At 40.4% G+C, this 12,790-nt stretch overlaps 2 protein-coding genes across 5 annotated transcripts in view; one reads left to right on the top strand and one right to left on the bottom strand.

The window, feature by feature from the left end:
* Positions 1 to 12,790, top strand: part of PARN (poly(A)-specific ribonuclease) — a 176,075-nt gene that overhangs the window by 129,792 nt on the left and 33,493 nt on the right. The gene's annotated exons all lie outside the window — the stretch shown is intronic.
* On the bottom strand, positions 10,648 to 11,822 carry LOC133063923 (large ribosomal subunit protein uL23-like). Its single transcript, XM_061153866.1, has 2 exons — positions 11,795 to 11,822; positions 10,648 to 11,231 (listed from the first exon to the last, which is right to left on the bottom strand). The coding sequence occupies exons 1-2, from the start codon at positions 11,820 to 11,822 to the stop codon at positions 10,795 to 10,797; spliced, it is 465 nt and encodes a 154-aa protein (XP_061009849.1). The 3' UTR covers positions 10,648 to 10,794.

Here is a 12,790-nt window from a genome sequence, read left to right as displayed (position 1 = left end):
TTAAAGCTGTGAATTTTCCTTTAGTCTTTGTTAGCTGCATTCCACATATTTTGACATGTTGTCTTTTCACTATTATCTATTACAAATATTTTCTAACTTCTCTTGTGCTTTCTTCCTTAACACATGAGTTATTTAGAACTTCTTTGATAATTATTGAGACTTTTTTTATGGCTTGACATGTGTTCTGTCTTGGTGCATGTTCTATGTATACTCGGGTGAGTGTGATATTCCATTAATATCATTTTAAGTTGCATTGGTTCATGGTTTTGCTCAACTCTTCTATATCTTTACTGATTGTGAGTTAAGTTTTTTTAATTGTTGTAGTTGGGGTTTTTTTGGGGGGGGGGGTGGGAGGGTTGTCTACTTTTTCTTTGAGCTACTGAGAGTGGTATTGAAATCGCCAACTGTGGTTGTAGATTTATTTTCTCCATTTAATTTTATCAATTTTTTCTTCATGTATTTTGAATCTCTTTTGATAAATGGATGCCTGTCTTATAGATTGTTATGTCTTCTTAATGAATTTCCCATTTTATCATTGTGGAATATTTCTTCTCGGTTCTAGAAATAACTTTTTTGATGTTTATCTGCTATTAATATAGCCAGTCTTGTTTCTTATGCTATATGTTTGCCTTTTACTGTCAACGTATTTGTCTTTATAATTAAGTAGGTTTCTTATAAACAGCTTATGGTTGAATCTTGCTTTTTGATCCATTCTGGCAATGCCTGCCTAATTTATTCTTAACCTAATTAATGATGCAGATGAACCTGTCTTTTATCTTGGTGTTTCTTTCTTATTTGTCTTGATTGTTCTATGTCCTTCTGTACTTCTTTTCTGTCTCTTTTTGGATGAATTGTGTGTTCTTTAGTGTTTACTGATACTATAGCCTCCCATTTTTATCTTCCCTGTCAACTTTTTGCTTATATTTCTTTGTGTTATTTTTTGTCATTGCTCCAGAATAATGGTTGGCAAACTGTATGTGGACTGTAGCCCACCAGGCTCCTCTGTCCATGGGATTCTGCAGGCAAGAATACTGGAGTGGGCTGCCATTTCCTTCCACATCTGGCTGACATGTTTTTATAAAGTTTTATTGGAACACAGCCATGCCTATTAATTTACATTTTGTCTCTGATTGCTTTGCATTACAATGACAGATTTGAGTAGTTATGACAAAGACCGTGTAGCCCACACAACTCAAAATGTTTACTTTCTGTTCCTTTACAGAAAAGTTTGCTGACCCCTGCTCTAGAGCTAACTGCCCAGTATGGTAGCCACTGACCACACATGGCTAATGAGTCCTTCAGATATGGCTAGTCCACACTGAGATGTTACACATTTAAAACATGCATGATTTTGAATGATTAATGACATGTTGAAATGATAACATTTTTTATATATTGGGCTTTAAAATATTTAAATTTAAATTTAAAATATTGAAATTCATTTTATTTGTTTATTTTTTAATGGTGGCTCCTAGAAAATTTAAAATTGCGTATCTGGCCATAATATATTTCTGTTGGCCAAGCACTCCTCTGAGATTACAGTACGCCTCTTTCATGAATCACATTTTATCTTCAAGTGAAGGTTACATTGCTTCATGAACAGTGTAAGATGATTACAAGAGTGTATTTCCATCTGCCTCCCTTATCCTTTGTGAACTTTTGTCTCATATTTTACTTCTACATTCTGTAAACTTGATTATGTTGTTGCTCTTGTTCCTTTTCTCTCTCTTTTTCTTTAAAACAGGTAATACTCTTTAAAAAAGATAAGGGACTGAAGTCTGGGGAAAATAGCATAAGTATAAACAGAAATTCGGGCATAATTAGGAAAGTCCAGTTAAGATTGTCAGAGCCCTTACGGTTGGCTTTGTGACTCACTTCTGTTGGCTTTAGAGAATTGACCTGAGACCTTGGGAGACACCTCATGACTGCTGAGCTTCCAGGGCTGGCTGTCAGCACTTTCCCTGGAGGTGGTGGTCCATTTCTTCTTCTGTTTGCACTGATGTTATGCTGGAAGTCTTTTCTTTTCTGTAATAGATTCAGAATATTCACAGAGTTTATAGTTGATAACTGGACAAAAGATAGGGCTTCTGTTCTGGGAAACTGTACTGGATTTGCTTGAGAAGGGGAAAAGGAGATTTGGTTTGGTGGCAACAGATCTGAGTGAGTAAGTACAGGTTGGATAGCGTTTGAAGAATCCTCCTTTGCAGTGGATGCTAAAACATCTAAGATCTCACTAATAGAAGTACACTGATGTCTGAAACAGTCTTAAAAAAACAGATGCTCTTTCCCTTCTCATTTTACTAAGGATGTTCTGTGATTAAAGAAAATGGTTTTCCAAAGCCACTTTGCCCTTACAGAGGTTTGGTCCATCATGTCTGTGGGTTATTTGCTCTTTTTGGCTTATTTCAACTATTAGGAAACAATCCTTTGGCTTGTCTTCCTTCTAGCCTTTCTGTGAGACTGAATTTCAGCCTTCCTTGAAAATGTAGTTGTCGTTGTTGTTCAGGTGCTCAGTTGCGTCTGACTCTTTGCAACCCCATGGACTGCGGCACACCAGGCTTCCCTGTCCTTCACCAACTCCCGGAGTTTGCCCAAACTCATGTTCATTGAGTCGATGATACCATCCAACCGTCTCGCCCTCTGTAGCTCGTGGGAATTCCTCCTTATATAGGAAATGCTAAAGCATACATCAAAACTGTGGTTTTCAGATTTCATATAGTTTTCATCTGAAGTTAGTGGTTTCTGCAAGTAATTGAGCGTGCATGTTTCATTAGGAAATGGAGGGAAAGCTCTTTAGAGACACAGAAGATTCAGATGAAGCAGACTGGGTCCCAGGACCCATTGCTTTGTCAGACTGCTTACCTGTTTCTTCATAAATGAGTCTGTGGAGCAAGTGTTTTCTCTCCTCCGACTGAAAAAAAAAAAAAAAGCCATAGGGACAGCAGAGCCCGCAGAGTGAAAAGGACGCTGATGACAGGCCGCTGGGTACGGAGGGTTCCAGCCCGCACTCTGTACCTTGGGAAAGACCACATTCATCTTTCCCTTTGGTGAATACCAGCGCCAGCCCAGTATCTGTCTCTTTTCTCATCGTAAGTGAGGCATCTTGTTGGAAAGAAGGCCAGAGTCCCTTCTAGATCTTAAATCCCAAGTGTTTTTACGTTGTACCCAGTGTAGGTAGGGCCTGAAGAGGAAACTGATACAAACTCTCAACACCCTTTGAGAATCTCCTCACATAGCAGGTAGCTTCTTCTCAACCCAAAGAATTAGGTTTTTAAAAATCCCTGCAGTAGAACTTTTGGTTAAGAGGTATATAATAAAAATAAGATTGAGTGAACCAGTATCTTCAGTGAGCCTATGAACTCCCTTTACCACGCTGAAATGTATAAATGTGACTTCCCTGGTGGCTCAGACCATAGAGAGCCCACCTGCAATGCAAGAGACCTGGGATCGATCTCTGGGTTGGGAAGATCCCCTGGAGAAGGGAATGGCAACCCACTCTGGAGAATCCCCTGGACAGAGGAGCCTGGCGGGCTAGAGTCCATGGGGTTGCAGAGTCAGACGTGGCTGAGTGACTCAGCACAGCAGCACACACTGAAATAATAAAGACAGGCACCAGACAGAAAAGAGATTGTTGACCCTTTCACTGGGTACTGCCTGTTTTCAAATTCCCGCCGACCATCTATGTACTGGAATTTCTTTGGTGCTCCTTCTCCCGTGATTTCAAGAAGCCGGTTAGACAGCACTTGGCTGGAGCAGAAGAAGCTTGTACTCAGCCCTTTTGTCCTCTATGCCTTGGTCCTCTCTTTGCACAATTGTTGCTTTCCAACTTCTCTGACAGAGCGGTTGCCTCTCACTTCCAGACCCCACCCCTGCCACCCCAACCCCACCCTCCCACCCCACCCCATGCTGCATGCTGAGTCACTTCAGTCCTGTCTAACTCTTTTCAACCCCATGTAGTGTAGCCTGCCAGGCTCTTCTGTCCATGGGATCCTCCAGGCAAGAATATTGGAGTGGGCTGCTATGCCCTCTTCTCGGGGATCTTCCCGACCCAGGGATTGAACCCGTGTCTCCTGTGTCTCCTGCTTTGGCAGCGGGTTCTTTACCACTAGTGCCACCTGGGAAGCCCAGCCCAGCCCACCCCCCAGCTCAGAATGAATCTTTGCAGCCTGAGCCCCACCCCTTTTACCCTGGAGGCCACTTCCTCCCTCTCAGTGTTGACTTTCTCTTGTTTATTTTCTCTTGCTCCTGGTTCCACTGCAGAAATCTCCATTTAGCTTTGCTGCTTCTGTTCCTGGTTTTCAGCTGCCTTTTCCTGGGGAAATTTCCTATGTTTTTGTTCTTGGTTCAGTAGCTCAGGAACAGACTTCACAGGTGTGTCTTTATATTATCCAAATGACAGTGACACAATTTATATTTCCCTTTGGATAGACCCTTAGCTTCTGGAAAAGACTATAAAAGTTATCAAGTCTAGCTACCTTAATATCTTACTTGTATTTAGGCAGACTAAATGTTGGAGAATTCACTGTAGAACTTGTAAGTTACATATATTTTAGCAGAAAAAGTGTTTCCCGTGACACTTTTTAAACCATTGGAGTGATAAATGCGCATAATTTTTTTAAATTTGCATGGTACAGGAGAATATAAAGTGAAGGGAGGAAATCTTGGCTCCACACTCCCAGTTCTTTTTCCCAGTGGCAGCTACTATTATCATTTTCTTCATTTTCTATTATCACTGTACTTTCAAATTATACCTCTGTTTCTTGTCTTACACACTTTGACCAATATATCTTGATCACTTCTAAAAAAGATTTAGAAACTTAACACTTGTATATTACGTTCTGTTTCCCTTCTCACTTTGGAGAGTGATGTTATTTATTTTTACTGCTTTCGTGTATCTGTCCATTTGTGCTTTCTTGAGAATCTTGATTCCAAGAGATGGCAGTAGGTATACAGCATCTATAATCCGTGAGTTGCTTCAGTCGAGTCTGACTCTTTGCAACCCTGTGGACTGTAGCACCCCAGGCTCCTCTGTCCATGGGATTCTCCAGGCAGGAATACTGGAGTGGGTTGCTATGCTCTCCTCCAGGGGATCTTCCCAACCCAAGGATCAAACCCGTGTCTCTTATGTCTCATGCATTGACAGGTGGGTTCTTTACCACTAGTACTGCCTGGGAAGCCTGTATGCGGCATCTATAATATGATTGTGTAAATGCAATATTCTGAAAAGAAAAAGTAGCATAATGGGGCCCACAGAGGAGAAAATTGATTCCTATGCCATTAAAGCTTTGCTACCTAAAGATAATTTTCTAAATATCCCAGACTTTCATGTGTATTTTTTTTTAAGGGAAGTAATCTTTTCCTGGAGGGATTTTTTTTTTCTTTTTGCATATATATGTATTAATAGTGTATGGTTAGTAAACTCTATAGAAATGTCTCTATTTCACTTTCATAATTGGTAGTGTTGCTTGAATATAGAATTCCAGATCCAAAAGTTTATCCTTTCAGAACTTAAAATACATTGCTTTCACCACTATAATAATTAATTTACTTCCCTGCTTTCCTTCAGGGCAAGTGCCATGCTTTTTATGTCTTGATTTTGCTAGCACATAACCTAGAGTCTGACCCAGCGGATATACTCAGATGTTTGGTGAATAAATGAATGAATAAATTCCTGAATGCCAATATCCCCAATGCCTGCTCTGAGCTAGGACTCTTCATATTTTCATTCCTGTGATGTTCATGGCAGCTCTGTGGGGTGGCGGCGGGGAGGTTATCCCCGTTTCACGGAGGCCCAGGGAGATTAAACAATTCTTGACAAAGAACTGGGGCCTGAAACCAGGGCAGCTACAGAGCCCCGCGCTTTCCACTATGCATCAAACCCCCTGTACATCTTCCCAGGTCTGGTATGCCGCTTTATCCTCAAAGGAAGAAGGTACTCAAACAGACTGCACCTAGCTACATGCCACATAGAGGACTGTTGTCTTTTTCGTTTATTTTTTTACTTATTTGGCTGCATCAAGTCTTAGTTGCAGCACGTGGCATCTTCAGACACTCAGCATCTTCTGTTGCAGCACTTGGGCTTCTCTCTGGTTGTGGCACACGGGGGCTCAGTCCTTGCAGCATGGAGGCTTAGTTGCCCAGCTGCACGTGGGATCCCAGTTCCCCGACCAGGGGTCAAACCCACATCCCCTGCGTTCTTTTTTTAGATTTATGTTTTTATTTTTGTTTTTTCTTTGAATTAATTTATTTATTTTAATTGGAGGCTAATTACTTTACAATATTGTGGTGATTTATGCCATACATAGACATGAATCAGCCATGGGTGTACATGTGTCCCCCCATCCTGACCCCTCTTCCTGCCTGCCTCCCCATCCCATCCCATTCCTCTGGGTTATCCCAGTGTACCAGCTTTGAGTGCCCTGTTTCATGCATCGAACTTGGACTGGTCATCTATTTCATATATAGTAATATACACGTTTCAATGCTATTCTCTCAAATCATCCCACTCTCACCTTCTCCCACAGAGTCCAAAAGTCTGTTGTTTATATCTGTGTTTCTTTTGCTGCCTCGCATATAGGGTCATCATTACCATCTTTCTAAATTCTATATATATGCATTAATATACTGTATTGGTATTTTTCTTTCTGACTTCACTCTGTATGATAGGCTCCAGTTTCATCCACCTCATTAAAGCTGATTCAAAGGCGTTTTTTTAATAGCTGAGTAATATTCCATTGTGTATAGGTACCACAGCTTTCTTATCCATTCATCTGCCGATGGGCATCTAGGTTGCTTCCATGTCCTAGCTTGTAAACAGTGCTGTGATGAACTTTGGGGTATCTGTGTCTCTTTCAGTTCTGGTTTCCTTGGTGTGTGTGTGCCCAGCAGTGGGCAGTTCTATTTCTATTTTTTAAAGGAATCTCCACACTGTTCTCCATAGTGGCTGTACTAGTTTGCATTCCCACCAACAGTGTAAGAGGGTTCCCTTTTCTCCACACCCTCTCCAGCATTTATTTTTTGTAGACTTTTTGATAGCAGCCATTCTGACCGGTGTGAGATGGTACCTCATTGTGGTTTTGATTTGCATTTCTCTGGTAATGAGTGATGTTGAGCATCTTTTCATGTGTTTGTTAGCCATCTGTATGTCTTCTTTGGAGAAATGTCTGTTTAGTTCTTTGGCCTGTTTTTTGATTGGGTCGTTTATTTTTCTGGCATTGAGCTGCATGAGCTGCTTGTATATTTTTGAGATTCTTTGTCAGCTGCTTTGTTTGCTATTATTTTCTCCCATTCTGAAGGCTGTCTTCACCTTGCTTATAGTTTCCTTCGTTGTGCAAAAGCTTTTAAGTTTAATTAGGTCCCATTTATTTATTTTTGTTTGTATTTCCATTACTCTGGGAGGTGGATCATAGAGGATCTTGTTGTGATTTATGTCAGAGTGTTTTGCCTATGTTTTCCTCTAGGAGTTTTATAGTTTCTGGTCTTACATTTAGATCTTTAATCCATTTTGAGTTTATTTTTGTGTATGGTGTTAGAAAGTGTTCTAATTTCTTTCTTTTACAGGTGGTTGGCCAGTTTTCCCAGCACCACTTGTTAAAGAGTTTGTCTTTTCTCCTTTGTATATTTTTGTAGAAAGCAGATTCTTAACCACTGGACCGCCAGGGAAGTTCTGGGACTATTGTCTTAACTGTAATCACCACACATCTAAGAAAACATCCAAGAGCTTGTGTCTTTTCACTTAAAAGTGATATCCTCAGAAACAGAAGAGAGGTTCTTTTGAATTTCTGCTTTAATGAATCCTGAAACTTTTCATTACAGAAAAATTTCAAATATATACAGAAGTAGAGAAAATAACATCATGAATGAGCATCTAGCTACCACAAAGTGTCAATAATCAACATATGGCCAGTCCTGCTTAATTAGTACTCTTTCTCTCCCTCTCCATTTCAGGTAATTTTGTAATAAGTCGTAGACAGCAAATGATTTCATGAGCCTACATATGTATGTATCTAAAAGATGAGCAACCATTTTTAAACAAAGCTATAATACTCCTCCCACATTAGAACATTAATAATGACTCTTCAGTATCAGAGATCCAGTGTTCAGATTTCTTTTGTTTTTCACATTGTTTGTTTTTGGCCATGCCGGCTGCTCTTTGCTGTGCGGTCTTTCTCTAGTGGTGGTGAGTGGGGGCTGCTCCCTCGTTGCTGTGCACGGCGTCTCATTGTGTGGCTTCCCTTGTTGCAGAGCTAGGGCTCTAGGGCGCACAGGCTTCGGTAGTTAAAACACTCGGGCTCAGTAATTGCCACATGCAGGCTTAGTTGCTCTGTGGCATGTGGGATCTTTCCAGACCAGGGATCAATCCTGTGTCCCCTGGATTGGTGGGCAGGTTCTTAACCACTGGACCACCAGGGAAGTCTCAGACTTTTTGTTCACAGATTTTTTTAAAAAATAATTGTTTTGTTTGACCTCCAGTTTCTAAACAAGTTCATGTATTACATTTGATTGATGGGTCACATTTCTTTCTTTTCTTTTCTTTTTTTTTGCTGATCACTGGACTTTATTAAGATGAAATCACTGATACTTACACAGAAATTACTTGCCTAAGCCAAAATTCTTGAGATTCAGGTGAACTTAGTTACACAAATAAACATCATGTTCAAAACCATGAGGAAATATCCCAATGCCCAGGTGATGAAGGCTGGGTTGAACAAATCTGCACACTTGCAGCTGGAGAAATGTGTGAAGGCTCGGGAGTGGCTAGAGCTCTGTGATTAGCATGTATCCCACATTTCTTTCTTAATCTCTGAATCCTCCTCTCCTTTTCCCGTACCCGCTGTAACTTTGCGGTAGATTTTAAAATACCAGGTTGTTTGCTCTGTAGAAGTTCCCATATTCTGGAACATTCTTGTAAGATTGTGTAACGTGTTACCTGACTACTGTGTTTATAATCAACTGGTAGTTAGATCTATAAACTTGATCAGATTCAGGGCTGAACTGAATGGCAAGACTAGTTCCTAGATGGTGTTGTGTATTTCCTGTTGCGTTACATTGGGTGGCACAAAAAGTCTACTTTTCTGTCCTTTTGTGATGAGATCGCTCACGTGGGTTCAGATGTTGCTGGCCTGGTTCATCTAATATGAAGTTCCCCTATCAGTTTTTTATCTGATGATTTTTAGTAGCTGTTAGTGATCAATGGCTAGATTCATTATTTCATTAAAGGTTGCAAAGTAATAATATAGCTTGTTACTTCTTCATTTATTGTCCCAGATGCTCTTACTTAAAATGAAAAATCTCTTATCATCTATTTGGTTACCTGCAGATATAGTTCATATAGAAGAAGCAGAATGGGGCTTCCCTGATGGTTCATTGGTTAAGACTCCACCCTTCCAGTACAGGGCCTGAGGGTCGATCCTTCATTGAGATCTCATATGTCATGGAGTGCAGCCAAAAAAAAAAAAAAGCAGAATGAATGATTTAATCTTTTCATCCAACACACCTTTTTAAAACTAGTTTTCAGAAAAATTTGATTTCCTGGCACCTTTCAAGGGTGAGCAATGGTGTTTTTTTTGTTTGAATCAAATACATATAAAATATGTATTTTATATATTTTAATATGTTACAGTTACTGTTCTTTTTGTTGCTCAGATTATCTTGTTCCTGACTGGTGAGAGCCATTTCCAGTTGTCTCTTGAGTCTTCTATTGCAATCCCAATAGTTGTTAGTAGCTTCTTTAACCTCTGATATTCTTAAGAAGATATTCCAGGCTCTTCTTATACATTTTCTACCTTATGTTTGGAATCAGCCATTTCTTTATTTTTTTTTCAAAGTGTTAAGATTTTATTTGCAAAACTTCTTTGTCGTGTAGAAAGTAAAAATGCTGTTACAATCTTGGCATAACTGGTAGCCACGGACAGTTGACTCACTGATCACAGCTATCCATGCTGCAGCAAGAGCTCTTACATGAATACCTAACAACACTTATAATTTTGTTAGCTTGAAGTCCCCAAGGATGGTGGCAGGTTTCCAACAGGGACTATATGGAGGAAGGTGGAATGTTACAGGAACTATTTTTTGGCTCTTTGGCTGGGTGGGTGTCCTGGAGTTTGTATCACAGCTGCCATTAAAAAAAGAGAGAGAGAGCTATCAAATCCATGTCCATAGTCCAGCCAATACTAAACGGTTCTTTTTTTGCAGGGTATTTGAAAGTGAAAAAGTGAAAGTGTTAGTTGCTCAGTTGTATCCCAACTCTGTGGGGACCCCATAGACTATAGCCCGCCAGGGCCTTACGTCCATGGAATACTCCAGGCAAGAATGCTGGAGAGAGTAGCCATTTCCTCCTCTAGGGGATCTTCTCAACCCAGGAATTGAACCCAGGTATCCTGCATTGCAGGCAGTAGAATCAGCCATTTCTTAAGGGCCCTGTTCCTTTTGATTGGAAATTGTATTTAAAAACCATAATTTGGTTTCTAAGGGTGTTTATTGATATTAGATTTGTCATTGTTTATAAACTTCTTAAATGTAAAGAGAAACCTTCCCGCCTTCCTTTCCTTTTTTGCTTTTAAGATAAATTTATTAAAAATAAATAAATAAATAAATAAATTTATAGTGATATTTCCAATCCAGTTAAACTCCAGGATTTAATTAATTATATATAAAACCTTTTTGTTAGATGATAATGGACCACACATACTTTCCCCCACCTTCCTTTTCTCATTTAGCTGTATATCTTATTTTATTTTATTTTTTTTACATAGTGAAAACTTTTATATTTGGAATTAGCCAGCTGGACTCAGTTTAGATGATCCCAATTTTGTTGGCAGCATCCAAAGCATCATAGTCAGGAGCCAGTCGAACATATGCCTTCTTCTCTCCATCAGGCCTGATCAGAGTATTGACCTTAGCCACGTCAATGTCATAGAGCTTCTTCACAGCCTGTCTAGTTTGGTGCTTGTTGGCCTTGACATCCACAATGAATACCAGTGTATTGTTGTCTTCTGTTTTCTTCATGGCTGACTGGATGGTGAGGGGGAGTTTGATGATGGCATAGTGGTCAAGTTTGTTTCTCCTAGGGGCGCTCTTCCGAGGATATTTGGGCTGCCTCCTGAGTCGCAGTGTTTTGGGCCGCTGGAAGGTGGGTGACCTCCGGATCTTCTTTTTCTTGTGGCTGTGGACACCTTTCAACACTGCTTTCTTGGCCTTCAAAGCCTTTGCTTTGGCTTCTAGCTGTATATCTTAGAAGTCACTTTTATTCTGCATCTCTTAAAAAGTGATTCTTTACACTGCAAATGGTTTTCATGTTCTTCAGCCTCCATAATAAAACATACTAACTAGCTAAACCTGAATGTTTCATCCTAGTTTAAATGATCAACCATGTAGCAAAATTCATGAATGTTGTATTAAGTTGCTTTGTGAAAAATTAATTCACAACCAGTAGAGCCCTGGATAAATCATCAATCATTTATCCAGATAAATCATAAATCATTTGGATAAAGCATTCTGCTTTTACTTTTCTCCTCTTCTTATCTCTTTCTTTGTCCTCGTCAGTATAAAGATGTGAAGCTCACTGACACACAACATGCTTTTTGGAATCTCTGCAGAACAATATGAAAAACAAGAGAGAAATCTCATTTATTAAGCAGATTCTTCATTGCAGGCACTGTGCTAGGTGCTTTTTATCATTTCAAAACTCTAACAACTCAGTGAAGCCTTGGAATATTCCTAATTTATCTTTGAGAAGGCTGAGTCTCAGAGAAGCTAAATAATTTAGCTGAAGTTACGCAGGAATCTAACTTACAGGCCTTTGGGAGCCATAGCGAGTGCATTACGTTGCCTCTCAGGAAGATGACACATATACACCTAGGAGTGTGCATATTTGAGAAAGATGTCTCATTTTAACAAATCATGTCTTCTTTAAAAGAACGGTCCCCAACCTTTTTGGCACCAGGGACCAGTTTTGAGGAAGACCAGGACCAGGGCCGAGGTTAAAAAGGGGGGCAGAGAGATGGTTTCTGGATGATTCAAGCACATTACATTTATTGCTCACTTTATTTCTATTATGATTATATCAGCTCCACCTCAGATCATCAGCCATTAGATCCCAGAGGTTGGGGACCCCTGCTTTAAAAAAAAAAAAAAAACGCCAAAAAATCCTGTGCTAAAGAAGCCCTAAGGTTAAAACATCCGAATTTCAAAATTCTTTGGGGAGAGGCTTTAGATATCTGCTCCCACAGATCATCAGTGTAAAACTCTTGTTTGTAGTTTCTGGCTTTTTTCCAAAGGAAGAGAAGTGCCTCTGGGATGTACAAGCCAATATCAGAAGTACTGGGGTGTCGTCCTTCTAGGACGCTCAGCACTGGTCTTCCCCTTTGTAGTGGCCTTTGGTGGGTGGTTCATTTGATTTTAAGTAGAGCAACTGCAGCACAGCGAGAGGAAAGTGACTGGGGATGAAGGGGAGTCTCCCCAGCCCCGCACAGTAACTGGAGGGAAGGGGCAGTCGGACCTGTGGGCAGGATTATCAAATGTCGTCTTCAGAAGAGCAGTGGGGGCTGCCCTGGGGGCTCAGGGCGAAAGACTCCGCCTGCCAGCACAGGTTTGATCCCCCATCTGGGAAGACCCCACATGCTGCAGAGCAATTAAGCCTGAGCTCTAGAGCCTGTGCTCTGCAACAAGAGAAGCCACCACAATGAGAAGCCCTTGCTCCTAAACTAGAGAGTCGCCCCCGCTCGTCACAAGTAGAGAAAAGCCCTCACAGCCACGGAGACCCAGCACAGCCAAAAATAATAAATAAATA

Source organism: Dama dama, chromosome 10 (assembly GCF_033118175.1).
Source record: "Dama dama isolate Ldn47 chromosome 10, ASM3311817v1, whole genome shotgun sequence".
NCBI classification, from domain to species: Eukaryota; Metazoa; Chordata; class Mammalia; order Artiodactyla; family Cervidae; genus Dama; species Dama dama.
Note: the sequence above shows the minus strand (reverse complement) of the source record. Positions and strands in the feature narration are given on the sequence as shown.

Coding starts and splice junctions, on each gene's coding strand:
- LOC133063923 (XM_061153866.1), bottom strand. CDS start 11,822: ATGCACTCGCTATGGCTCCCAAAGGCCT. Junction 11,232..11,794: donor GCTATGGCTCCCAAAGGCCT/GTAAGTTAGATT, acceptor GTGACTTCTAAG/ATATACAGCTAGAAGCCAAA.